Source organism: Camelus dromedarius, chromosome 15 (genome assembly GCF_036321535.1).
Source record: "Camelus dromedarius isolate mCamDro1 chromosome 15, mCamDro1.pat, whole genome shotgun sequence".
Lineage (NCBI taxonomy): Eukaryota > Metazoa > Chordata > Mammalia > Artiodactyla > Camelidae > Camelus > Camelus dromedarius.
Genome location: NC_087450.1, coordinates 45,001,216 through 45,013,886, shown reverse-complemented (window position 1 = coordinate 45,013,886; position 12,671 = coordinate 45,001,216). Strand labels below are relative to the sequence as shown.

The following is a 12,671-nucleotide window of genomic DNA, read 5'->3' as shown; positions in this document are numbered from 1 at the left end:
GGCTGAAAGTTTGGCCTATTAAAAGGACTGGTTTTTTTTCCCTCTGGTTTTCTACTGCTTTTAACTGTAATGGCTAAATTGTAAAGTAGTAAAATCAGCCCCATTTTCCTTTACCTTTTCAAAAGGTGTGATTAAATTCAAGCATAGGATCTGAAAACTAAGGTTATTAATAAAGGGACAGTTCTCTTTATATAGTCTTTATAATAGTAGAAGGAATTTTTGAGAATTAGATTGTGGCATGTTTTCTTCAATAATTATAATGCTCTCTTAGGAGTTTTTCTCTTCTGTTTTATTTTTCTGAAATGGCTGTCACCTCTTTATTTTCTTTTTCATAAATTAGCGTCAAAGAATGAAAATGAGAAAAGCAGAGATGAATTGAAGAAAAAGAAAGCTCCTGGCCCCGGCAAAGTAAGTACCTCAGTCATAATCTTCACTTCTCTCGAGGTAAAAATGAATCCCCTTGTTGTGGACCTCTTCTGAAAGAGGGATTGTCCTGGCAGAGTTCTATGCTGCCTTCTACCCTCTCTGCTAGAAATCTCTTGTCAGAGTAATGGGAACCCTCCCAAAGTCCAGGTTCCGAGATGCCAGCTAAGGGCCAACCTTGCAAAGAGGCCTTTCAAAGGATAGCAGGCAGGCTTGCTACGTTAACTCTTTTCTGCACCTGGATCAGAAGGCAAATGTCACATTTTCCTCTGTGTGGGTTGTATCATTTAGAACTCATACCTGTGTTGATTGCCCTTTTAAAAAACGATCATTTCAGTCTCACTGGCTGAAAATCAGCTTGTTGAGACTTTTTGGAAAAAAATCAAAGTTCGAAGAATGAATGCTCCCCCATTTTTGGGTTACTTTATGTCAAAATCATTAATGGAAACTGTTCTCTCTTAATTTTTGTTTGCTAATAGGGATAGGGACAATAATTCTTAAGAGTTAAAATTCTTTTGAATTAAATAACCTACTTTTCTTTGTAGCTTCCGCCAACACTTTCCTCAAAATATCCAGAAGATGACCCAGATTACTGTGTGTGGGTCCCACCTGAAGGTAGAATCTTTTTACTTTTCTTTTCCTCTAAGATTAGGTTTCTGAATAGGTAATATATTTAAGGTTTAAAATAAGAAATTTACAAGAGTATATAGTGGAAAAATCTCCCTTCTGGAGGACCAGGTAGATTAAAAGATACAAAGAGCCATATCAACCAAATATAATTTGTGGATTCTGTTTGGATCCTTATTCAACCAAACAAGTATTAAAAAAATTACAAGCCAGTCAGATAATTTTGAACACTGGCTGGTTATTTGATGATACTAGGAAACTATTGTTAATTTTTTAAAAATGTGAGTGATGTTGAGTTACATTTTTTAGAAAAAGTTCTTATCTCTAGGAATATGTACAGACATGTTCACAGATGGAATGATATCTGAGATTTGTCTTACAATAATCCAGTGCTGGAGGATGAAGGAAGGTAGGGGAGGGATAATAGATGAAGCAGGATTTGCCACACATTGATAAAGCTGGGTGCTGGGTACATGGAGGTTCGTTATGTTTTGCTCTTCACTTTTGCGTGTATTTTAAATTTACAGTTAAGTGAAAAAGAAAAAACTTCTGACTGTTCTTTAGCTGCTCAGTTTTTCCTCGAAAGACAACCAAATATTAGTTCCTTATAATTTCTTATATGTATTATGTAAAATGCCTATGAAAGCAATAAAATACATAATATTTCACCGCTCTTTTTACACAAATGGAAGCATATTCTATACCTTACTGTTTTGCACTTAATACCATATGGAAATCTTTCCATAGGTACTTATAGATTTCTTTTTTTTTTAATGGTAGCATAGTTCTTTTTTATAGTATGGATCTATCTTACTTATTTAAGTATATCTATCTTACTTATTTAATCAGTTCCCTCAATAAATGTTTACTGTGTTTCCAGTCTTTTGCAAGTCTGCAGTAAGTATCCTCTAATATGTAATTTTGCAAGTGTAGAGGTAGGTGCACTTGTAGAAAAAAATTCATAAAAGTTAACAAACTGGATCAAAAGATACAAACTTTCTTAAGATACTATAAATTGCATTCTGTAGGGATTATACTAGTTTATGTTCCTACATACACTGTTAAGGCAATGTATAAGATGCTTCTTTCTCCATATGCTCATCACAGGTTGCTTTTCTATGGATTGGGTTTCTAATATACTAATAATTAATAGAAATTTAGTTACTAGAAATGTTTGCTTTTTATATGCTAATAAGTGTTAGGGTAGAGGTAAAAAGAGGACTGTATTTTGAAGTCGTACACAGAAAGTCTTTTACCTTTTGGTCCACTGATGTCTGGATATCTCTTCCCTCCTGACTTGGAAATGTGAATGTCTGTCTTTCTTTTCACTCTGATCTAGGCCAAAGTGGAGATGGCAGGACCCATCTTAATGACAAATATGGCTATTGATTGCTTCCAAATCCCAAAGGAAGACCTTGTGGACCATGTGACATGGGATATTTGAATAATACATCAAGTTGAATGTCCAGAGAAGGAGTTCAGGTGATCATTTGTAAAATATGGTGACTGGCCTTTTCTTCTGTGCTCTTTGCTTCCTAAATTTATCTGCCTATCTGATTCTCTTGAATTTGATATTTATGTTTAAAAGTGTTTGTGTATGTATGTAAAAAGGAACCGTATTTTTTGAGAGTTAGTAACATGAGAGACATGGCTCTATTAAAATAAGAAGGTGAAGGTGTCTCATGTTTATTTAAGGCTACAATGTCTTTCTTAAGCTTTAGGGACTATACTTTTCCTGAGCAATGGGGTGCTTCTGGCAGTTAGACTCTTAAGATTCACTGATAGTTTTCTCCTCAAATAAGTGTTGAAAGATGAGGCCATGCCATGGATGTGACCCTTGGTGTCCCTGTCATTCTTGGAACTACAAATAGATACACAGTGGGGCCTCCTACTCCCTCCCACTGTAATCCTTTTGCCAGGTTTGAGAACAGACCCAGACTTATCAGGAGACAGGTCAGACCATAGCACACCTCATGCAGTCAGGTACCAATCCTGATAGAAAAAAGTCAGTCTTTTGAATATCCTGGACTCTGACCAATCAGGTTAGTCACTCCTCCAGTGGAAAGGTGCAAATAAGGTCATAGAGTGAAAAACTGGATGTGTTTTGCCCACTGTGGGGCTTCTTACCTCTGTAGAGAGGGGAATAAAAGTTTCTTCCTCTCTGGAAATCTGGAGAAATGCAAGAATATGTCTTATTCCCAACCCACACTCCCCTCTCCCCATCATTAGTGCCTCACTTTCATAGGAAAGGAAAACCTAAGAGTGGAAGCAGGGTGGAGAGCCTGAGGACTGGGCTGGAGGCAGACATAGTGAGCAGGCAGGAGGAAGGCTGTGGCCCAGCAAGAGAGACTGGATGAGGATGGTGCTTTCCCAGTATGGATTATGCTGGATGCATGAGGTGGGCAGGAAGCAGCAACAAGGAGCTTCAGTTACCCTGACCGATGTCTGGTCTGTTAAAAATAAGTCTTTGATTTCTCAAAAAACAGTACCAGTATTGGTATTATGAGACTGTTAATTTGCACGTCATTTAGACCAACAGGGAAGAACTTGTTGACGATGTAAAAAGTGACAGCAATTTGGCAGCAGAGTAACCGTGCTATCTTGGTTCAAAACAGTGGATAAAGGTCTGAGCCAGATCAGTGGTCTTCAAGGGTGAAACTCTTTATTCAAACAAAACTGTATACGGGATCCTAATACTAGAACAGGTTAAAAATATGCCTGCTCTGGTTGAAATGAGGGCACGGGGATTGGATCTGCACACACAAACCTTCATGCATACAATCCCTTTCTCCTCATTCCACCCTCAGAATGACCCTGAGGAGTCCTAGAGGCTCCACAGAGTGTAGAATGCTTTAGGGAGGTAGGTTTCTAAATGTTCTGAGAGCAGTGGGTTTGGTCCTGTGTCTAGAGACCCTGAAGGCAAAAAGGACTCCAGAGGCCAAAATAAAATATAAATGTGTAGCTTGTACAATTAACATTAGTGGTCAGTGCACTTTATTCAAAAGACCTGCACATGAGTCTCAGCTTCCCTTTGCTAAATAGGACTTTGGGGATATGACTTAAATTCCCTGAGCCTCAGTTCTGTCATGTGTGAAGCAGGGACAGTAATGCTTCCTGCTCTTTGAACCTCAGATTTGTTCCAGGATCGAATGAGATCATGTCGATGGCTGTGCTTCACGGGGCTTTGTAGATATTGGTAGTTGTTATTCATTATAAAAAGGAGACAAATCCTGACATCTGGGCTGACTTCTTGTCTGTGAGAGAGGAGATGGATTAGATCAGCGATTCTCCACTGTAGCTGCATATTAGAATCACTTAGGGAAATTTTTAAAGTTTTTAATTGTAATGCTTGGATCCACGTCAGATTAATTTAGTCAGAATCTCTGAGGTGATCCCTTTTAAAAGCACTCCAGGTGATTTTAACGTGCAGCCCATAGTGGAGAACCTCTAGAGCAGAGTCAGCCAAACTTTCCTATTAACGGCCAGGTATTTTAGGTTCTGCAGGCCACACAATCTGTCACAACTACTCAACTCTGCTGGGGTACAGATGGCAGAGACAATACACAAATGAATGAGTGTAACTGTGTTCCAGTAAATATCTACTGATAAAAACAGGTGGCAGGCCAGGTTTGGCCTAACCCCAGCTCTAGGCTAATTCATCTTCAGTGTCTCATCTGGCACAAGATATTCCTTACAACATCTTTAAGATATTTGAAAAGTTTCTATTCAAAGGGCTAATTATCCCCTCGTGAACTATATGGGTTGTAGTTTTGTGGTTACCAGAGATCAAAGTGATCCATTCTCCTTTTCATAGAAACAAAAGGAAAGTTATTAGTCATTACAAAAAACATTGTTACAGCAAGAACACAACTGGTTAATTGTAAGCAAGGTGTGCCCGGACAGCTCTACTGGCCTCCCAGGAATTCTGTATCATATCTGCCTCCATATTTAAACAGCAATGGGAAGCCACTGGGGTGTTAGTGATGGTGAAACGGTCAGATTTGCATCTTTAAAGGAACACTCAAGCTACAGTGCAGAGGAAGGATGAAAGAGGGTGAGAGGATGCAGGAAGACCAGTCAGAAGTTTGCTGCAAAAGTCCAGGTGAAAGATGATGGCAGCTTGAACTAAGTGGAGATTGAGATGCAAAGACAGAAAAGAGGTCCCTGCAATATTTTAACAAGTAGAATGGCTAAGGTCGAGTGATGGATTGTCTGGGAGTGATGGGGAAGGAAGGCTGGAGGGTGATTTCCCAGCTGGCTGGCTTATACATCTGAATAGGGGAATGGCATCATTTGCTGAGATGAGAGGACGCTGGAGGAGGACCACGTGGAGGTGGAGAAATTGTCCATTTTGGACAAGTTGAACTTGATGAACTTCAAGACATCTAAGTAAAGATGTCCAGAAAGCAGTTAGATACAGAGGTCTGGATCTCAGAAGAGGGCCCGAGAAAGGTTTCAGTCTTCTACTGGGTGAATCTGAGTCAGGTGAGCTTAAAGACCAAGTGACAGGCAGGAATTTTGCAGGTAGACCTCTGTCTTAGACAGCTGACCTTCATATCTTTGGTATTGGGAACAAAGTTTTTCTTGGCTATGGGTACTCATTTATTCGGGGAAAAGTAAAGTAAGTGCCACAGTGAGCAGCATTCTGGAAAGAAAAGGTCAGGAGTATGTATTTAACATTAAAACAAATCTCTTTGACTGCTTTAGGAAATTTCTAAGGATTTTTCACGGTGCCTGGTATATGTAGTAAGTGTTGACTGCCTGCTATAAATATTTTTCCCGGAATTGTCCCGATCTAGGATAGGAAGTATGAAGTCCCATTGTCTCCTTGTCGCCCAAGCCTTTACCCATTACTACTTCACTGGAACTGGATGGAGTTAGCTCTTTGGGAAATATGACACATTCTCATCAAACTTTGAAGCCATTAGCCACAGCCTGGGGATGTGTTGCTTTGCCATTGAAATGCTGCCACCTCCTGGATAGGGTGTGACAAGTGACCAGCAGCTGTGGACGGCTTCCTGAGTGTAGGAGCCAGAAGGAAGCCTGCCAGCCCTGTGGCAGTCAAAAGCAGGAATCCAAACCCCTGGTGGGGCTGAGTTCCCATACAAGGTTTGGTTCAACCCTGTTTGACCAAACAGCCTAGACCAAACCAGGCTTGACGAATTGCTGGGAAATGACATATAAGTCTCCTTAACCTTTGAAGGGTGGGTCACAGCATCAAACTGGTATGATGTGTTCTTGTGACAGGCTGCTCTTTGATCCTGAGGTTCCTCACTTGTTGTGGGCAGAGAACCATTTTCAAGGTTTCTTCTCGGCAATCTGAGTAGGCTTTGCCTGGCTTTGATTTTAGAGGTTTAGCACAACCACAGCCCGGATGGGACTGAGACTTCTATTCCACGTGAGACCAGAAGTCTTTCTTCCCCAGGAGGACCTGGCATTGGTGACAGGTTTGAGGATTCAGCATGTGATGAGGGGACAGTGGTTTCCACGGAGGGTAGCTCCACCTTCTTCGTCCCCCAAGTCAGTCTTAACAGTTTCTCCATGTAGAGGTTTTAGGATTCATTCCTCTACATTGCCCACTGCCCTGACCCAAGCTCCCCTTGCCTCATGACTCCTCACACACCTCCCACCCTCTTGTCCCTGCCTCATCAAGCTCTCCTCCACACATCTGGGTTATCCTGAAATGATCACTGAGCAGAACACTTTGCTCTGAAATCTCAAAAGATTCTCTGTTATCCAAATTCATTCGAGGCTTTAAAAATCCCTTATCATAGGGTTCCTGTACTTTTGGATCATCATAACTCATCCACATCTGCCCTTGTCCCTTTCTGCCACTTGACCAAGTGTACCCGATATTCTGGTAATAATAGATTATTTGCCCCAAACACAACTTTTTCTTTTACTTCTTCCTGTATGTTCCATCAAACCTTGCTGTACATGGCCTTGAGCCTCGGTTTCCTTGTCTATTTAACAGACAACATAATAGCTAACTCATAGTATCATGAAGCTATCTATTAAAACCTTTAGCCATGCTTCACACATAATCCACTCCCCAAAATGTAGTTGTTATTAGTGTCATTGTGGTCTTCCTTGCTCACGTCTGTCTGCTGGGAAGATTCTACCCATTTTTTTAAAGTTCAGCTTGAGTCTCACTATCTTCAGGAAACCCTGATCACCTGGCTGTCACTAATCTCTCTTTCCCCACCAGCTCTACAGCATTTTATTTCTACTTTTGTGGTAGCCCTTGCTCAGATGGCCTGATACCTGTTAATTATATGTATGCTTGGTTTATTTATGTTTATGAACATTATGAGTTGGGGACAGACACTATCTTATTTTATACCCCACCTGCACCCCGTGGCACCTACTAGTTCACAAAATAGGTGCTCACTTAACTGTTGCTTTACATGAGTCAGGGTTGGAGGTCAGCTTCTAATCCTGGCCCTCCCTACCTTTGGGTTTTCTGGGCAGAGAAGGGACCTTAGAGCTGCTTTCATCTCCAGAGCTTATTCCAGACGAGCTGGACAATATAGGAACTAACCGTTTTAGCAGGGTTAATGCAGATAGAAGCCTGGATTCCTGTCCTATTTGGGGAAAAATCAGGCAGAACTACCTCTTCCCGTCAAGGAGCTCCAGACTCCAGCAGCTGGCTTTAATTTGGGCTTTAAGTCCTCTGCTGGCCCTGGAAAATCTTGATCTTGAGGGTTGGCTGTGGTTTCCTCAGACTGTCACGCACACCCCTTCAAGTCAATGCAGCTGTGACAGAGAATGGCCACAAGAGGGCAGTAAAGACCTATCACTATGCAGCAACTTGCAAGTGGGGCCTTTTAGATGACAAATGTTTCAAAGCAGAAGATAGTAAGAATCAGTGAAGAAAAGCAGGCTTCTGAAGGAGTTCAGGGCAGCAGGTGATTCAGGTGAACAACGTCTTTGCAGGCAAAGACCTGGAAGCAGCAAGTTAGGTCTGGTAAGGCCCAGATGGTGCTCCCCAAATCTCTTCCCAGCCTGTTGTTTCTAGTGCTTAGTTTCACCTGGAGAAAGTCATTCTCCAGTCGCAATGCAAATATTCTATACAGGAGTTTGGGCATTGCCTATTCATTACTTACAGTCTATTACAGAGGATTTTTTCACACCTATCCCTCCCCTCACTTCCCATCTTTATTGAGGAGTAATTGACAAAATTGTATATAATAAAGGTGTACTTGATATTTTGATATATCACACTTATTTTGAAAATCCGAACTTCCTGTCAGTTTTAAAAGGTAAAAAGAAGAGATATTATCACCTCTGTTTAGGGAAACTGAGGCTCAGAAACATGAAGTGACTTGTCCATAGGCATGCCAATGCCAAGATCATAGTGGAACCAAGTCTAAAGTTTCTCCGATTCCAGATCCTTTGCTTCTTCCTTCTAGTTTTCTGTTGTTTGTTGTAAGTTTTGTCAGTTTCAAGAGCAAACACTACACCTGCTTCCTCTTTTTGTCTCTGAATGGTGCCCCCTTAATCTTTAGGACTGTGAGTGGGAGTGTTGTCTGAGGCTCTGCCCCTTAGGAGTTGGATTCCATGATCTCTCTCTTACCCTCCCTGATTCAGTAATTCTGTGATTTGGAGGCACAGCCCTAACAACGACAGTGGTGGTCCTGAGTGATCCTACTGGGTGAGCATTTCAACAAGGGCAGCCACTTGGCTGCCAGCCTGTGAAGGTCCATGATTAGTAATGCAGGGAGGGTGGAGGACAGTTGGACAGTTTCCCAAAGTGTGCTCTAGTATCCCTGGCGTTATGAGAGTTGACTTTAGGGGAGGAGGATGAAAATGCTTAGTTTTAGCAGTTACACATAAATAGACATGTTATTATGTATACAAATACACACATACATATTGTTACGTAGTTATATATTAGAATGAGATCAATTTTTAAAGTGAGTTTATTTAGAGAAAAACATTAAGTAAGTAACAGTGTGGTGAGATGCAACAGGACCCAAAGTGTGAAGCAGGTCTACAGTGAGTGAAGTTCAAGGAACTGTGGTGAGGTGGGAAGATGTTGTAACCAGAATCACAAAACTAATTTCAAGTCTGGCCCTGTGACCCTTAAGCCATGTAATCCTGATTAAGTCACTGACCTTCAGTAAGTCTCAGTTTTCTCATCTGCTAAGTCAGAAAATAATTCTTGCCCTCCTTAACTCAAATGAGGATAAATGAAAGCATGCTGCAGCCTGGAAAAGCTCTGTGCAAGGATCCGGTGGTGCTAATTTCATGATTCCAGGTTTTACCAAGGTCTATGCAGGACCTCTTTTTTACCACCCCAGAGGATGCCTTCCAAGCTAGTGTCCATTTCCCAGATCCCAAGGACTGAGTCCAGTTCAGTTTATTGTCCACACCTGGGTCTGCCATTCTGAGGATGGGGAAGGTTTTTGGAGAAATCTTGGAATCAGTCTGGGAACAAGTCCCAACACGTCACTGTTTGCTTTGTCATCCTGAGTCAATGACCTCATACAAGGAAGGGAGGGAGCAGAAGGAGCTGTTCTCTTCCAGATACCTAAGGAGGCTTCTGACATCTACTGTTTTCCTTGTCATGAGAAGAGCAGGCGCCAGGCTGCGATTTTTAAGGTCTGAGCTAATCCTGGAAGTGAAGGAGAGCAGCACCTCCCACAACTGGCCAGACTCCGCTTCTTGGCGAGCTTCCTGGATCAAAGGGCCAGAGGGGGCTGCAGTGGGCACTGGAATCCAGGCTGTTGCCCCTGCTCCCTGGAGGGGCTCCAGAATATACAACCTTGTTCCCGGTTCTGACCAGTCTTCGTGCTACTCGGGTGAACGCTAAGGATTGGCATGTCTCTCAGTCAGGGGAAAAGAGCCTGAGACTAGGACAGCTCCTGGATTGGTTCTTGGTCTGGTCCCCATGGGACAGCCAATTAGGGTTGACAGAGGCTTCAGTGGCCCCTGTGTCATCTTCGTGTACTCCTACATCTTCACACATTCACAGTATTCAATGAATATTTTCTGAGCACCTACTGTGTACCAAGCCTTTTGGAGGAATGAAGCAGCCATGTGTATCAAAAAGCTGCACAGGACCTTCAGGTCACCTTTTTTTTTTTTAATTCAAAAGGATTTATTAAAAAACCAGTAAAACACTACTACATTGTGACACTGTCACACTGGGCTTTTAGCACAAGACTTGCTCTGCAGTGCGGGGCGGGGCATAAAACACAAACTGATTTTGAAGCATAGCAATTAAGAAAACAATGAAAGCAAATTTCTTTTAATGAAAACTCAGAATTAAACTTCAGAGAGACCCAACATCATACTTCCATTCAGGTGCATGATAGAAAAAATTTAGTTTGAACTGCTGTTAGCAGGTGGCAGGAGCCACCTTCAAATGAATCTTCAATTTGGAAAATACTGCCTCACCACCTGTTGGGGATAAGTTGTAAATGGAATAATTTAGTATGGTTTGCAGCTAGTTTGATGACCACCTCGCCTGGCTACTTTCCCGTAACCACGCTACTGGTCGCCATGATCTTCGTATCCACAGTAGTTGTTGTAACCAGTGTAGTCATACAGAGTCACCTTTTTACCACTGGGATTCCTTCTGTCATTCTTACCCCACCCCCTCTACTACCCTGGACCTAATTAATGTTTAAATAAATTATTTTGTCAGCCAAACAAATTGCATTTTTAAGATAACCATTTCCAAGGCTTTCGTAATCAAATATTTATGTAACTTATGCAAATAAGTGCTTCTGACCCACACGAAATAATAACTAGCATGACTACACTGAGTTAGTGTCCAGTCAGACAAAAGCAAAGCAATTCAGCATTTGAGCTATCCTGTTTATCCTGGTCGGGCTTTTTAAAATTTAAAGAGTAGCTGGCAGACTACTGGAGGAGTCAGTTCAAGGTTTTAGAGGTAGTGTCATAACAGCTGGGTTTTGAAGGATACGCAAGAGTTCACAAGCAGAGAGAAAGAGGTCGCTGTAGGCAGAGGGGGGCAGAACCATCCAGGTGCAGGGCCCAGCACCTCCATCCCTGGGCTGATTAAGTGGATCAGGCTGTGGCTTGAACTCAGAAATTAGTAGAAGCTGGGGTTTGCAATGGAGCTAATGAGGGTGGAGACTAGAATTAGGGATCTTACAGCTGAGTGATTTAGTCTTATCACATCATGATCCTGGAGAAACTGAGGCAGGAAATCCTGTTGGAGTCCCTTTGGTTCCCAAGGGCAGGAGGGAAAAAGACAGCAAAGGACAAGCCAAAACTGTGTGCCAGAGCTGGCTGAACCCTGCTTCCCACCGTGGCAGCCCCTCCCCTAAGCTCCAAGAGCAGACCATTTTTCTGTGATTTTTTGGCTCATCTTTTAAATATTCCAGAGTTAGGACAGGCTGTGCCATGGCTGAACAAACCTGTTGAACAAATAAACGAGGCAGGCTGTGGGGCCGGCAAGTCTGTCCTGAGCTTGGACCTCGGCTTCTTCCTTCGACCACGAGAGGTGGGAGCATGGGACTGTTGGGGTCCCTTCCTGCGCTGTGATCTAAGCAAACTGCCCATGGAGAGGAAAACTCCAGAGCTACCAGGTCAGAGGGAGCCTCCTTCCTTTTCACTACATGGTGCAGCTAAGGGCTGGGAAAAGGGGGATCTCTTCACGGCAAATGCTGAAACCGAAGGCACCCATTTGCTTATTCACTCATCAGATACCAAATGTCCGATCTGTGCTGGGTGTTATGCTGACCCTTCCCTTAAGGAACATACCAGGAGTTATAAAAGCTCTAGCTGAGGAGAGAAAGTCACAGTTCCTGCACACACCGAGTTCTTACCCACCTCAGGGCCTTTGCTCCTGCTGTTCCCACCATCTAGGCTGTCAAGCCCTCCCTCCTTCTTGTTCTTCAAGCCCAGCTTAAGTGGCATGTCCCCAGTAAGGCTTTCCCTGACCACCCTACAAGTGGTAGGCTTCCCCATCTCTCCCCGTCGCTCCTGCCACACTCCATCACCCTCATAGAATTTATGGCAGTTTGTAATTATATGTCTGCCCTTCATTTAGTCATTTATTTTCCTCCTTTTGACTTGAGTATAAGCTGCCCGAGAGCAAGAATTCTGTTTGTATTTTTCACTTCTGGACCCTTGGCAGCATATACTTGTAGAATATGTGAATAATACTTTGGCACGTGCCAGATTTTTTACATAGATTCCCTCATTTAGTTCTCTTGATGATCCTAAGGAAAAGGCATTATTTACACTTTGGAGTGAAGACAGATGTCCAGAGTATCTTGCAGTTGGCAGGACTGGGTTTGAACCTCATCTCCAAGTTAGGGCTCTTTCTACTTCACTGCACTGCAGTTCAAATGACGTGAGGCCCTGTGCCTGGCACTAACGAAGCCCTGGCTTGCACTTTTTCTTCTTTTTCTTTTTCCTTTTTCTTTTGAAATAATTTCAGTTTACCAAAAAGCTGCGAGATTAGTACAAAGTACAAAGAACTTTATACTCCTCACTCAACTTCACCAGATGTGAACATTTTGCTACATTTGTTTTAATATTTCTCCTTGCATGTGTTTTTACACGCTTATGCACGCATTTTTACATGCTTATACTTTTCTGGACTATTTTAGAGTAAGTTGCAGACATTATGCCTCTTTAAC

General features: G+C 42.3%; 1 protein-coding gene across 4 annotated transcripts in view; it reads left to right on the top strand.

Moving 5' to 3' along the window:
* The window catches only part of SLC4A1AP (solute carrier family 4 member 1 adaptor protein), a 55,271-nt gene that overhangs the window by 17,051 nt on the left and 25,549 nt on the right, over window positions 1-12,671 (top strand). For 3 of the 4 annotated variants that reach the window (XR_010384251.1, XR_010384250.1, XR_010384249.1), the window contains exons 12-14: window positions 341-408; window positions 969-1,038; window positions 2,390-2,532. Coding sequence is in view for 1 of the 4 variants with exons in the window: in XM_010991283.3 (XP_010989585.3) it covers window positions 341-408; window positions 969-1,038; window positions 2,390-2,439 (188 nt within the window). In the remaining 3 variants the exon portion in view is untranslated. Of the gene's footprint in view, window positions 1-340; window positions 409-968; window positions 1,039-2,389; window positions 2,740-12,671 lie in introns of those variants that run through there. The other variant, XM_010991283.3, reaches the window with a different exon arrangement.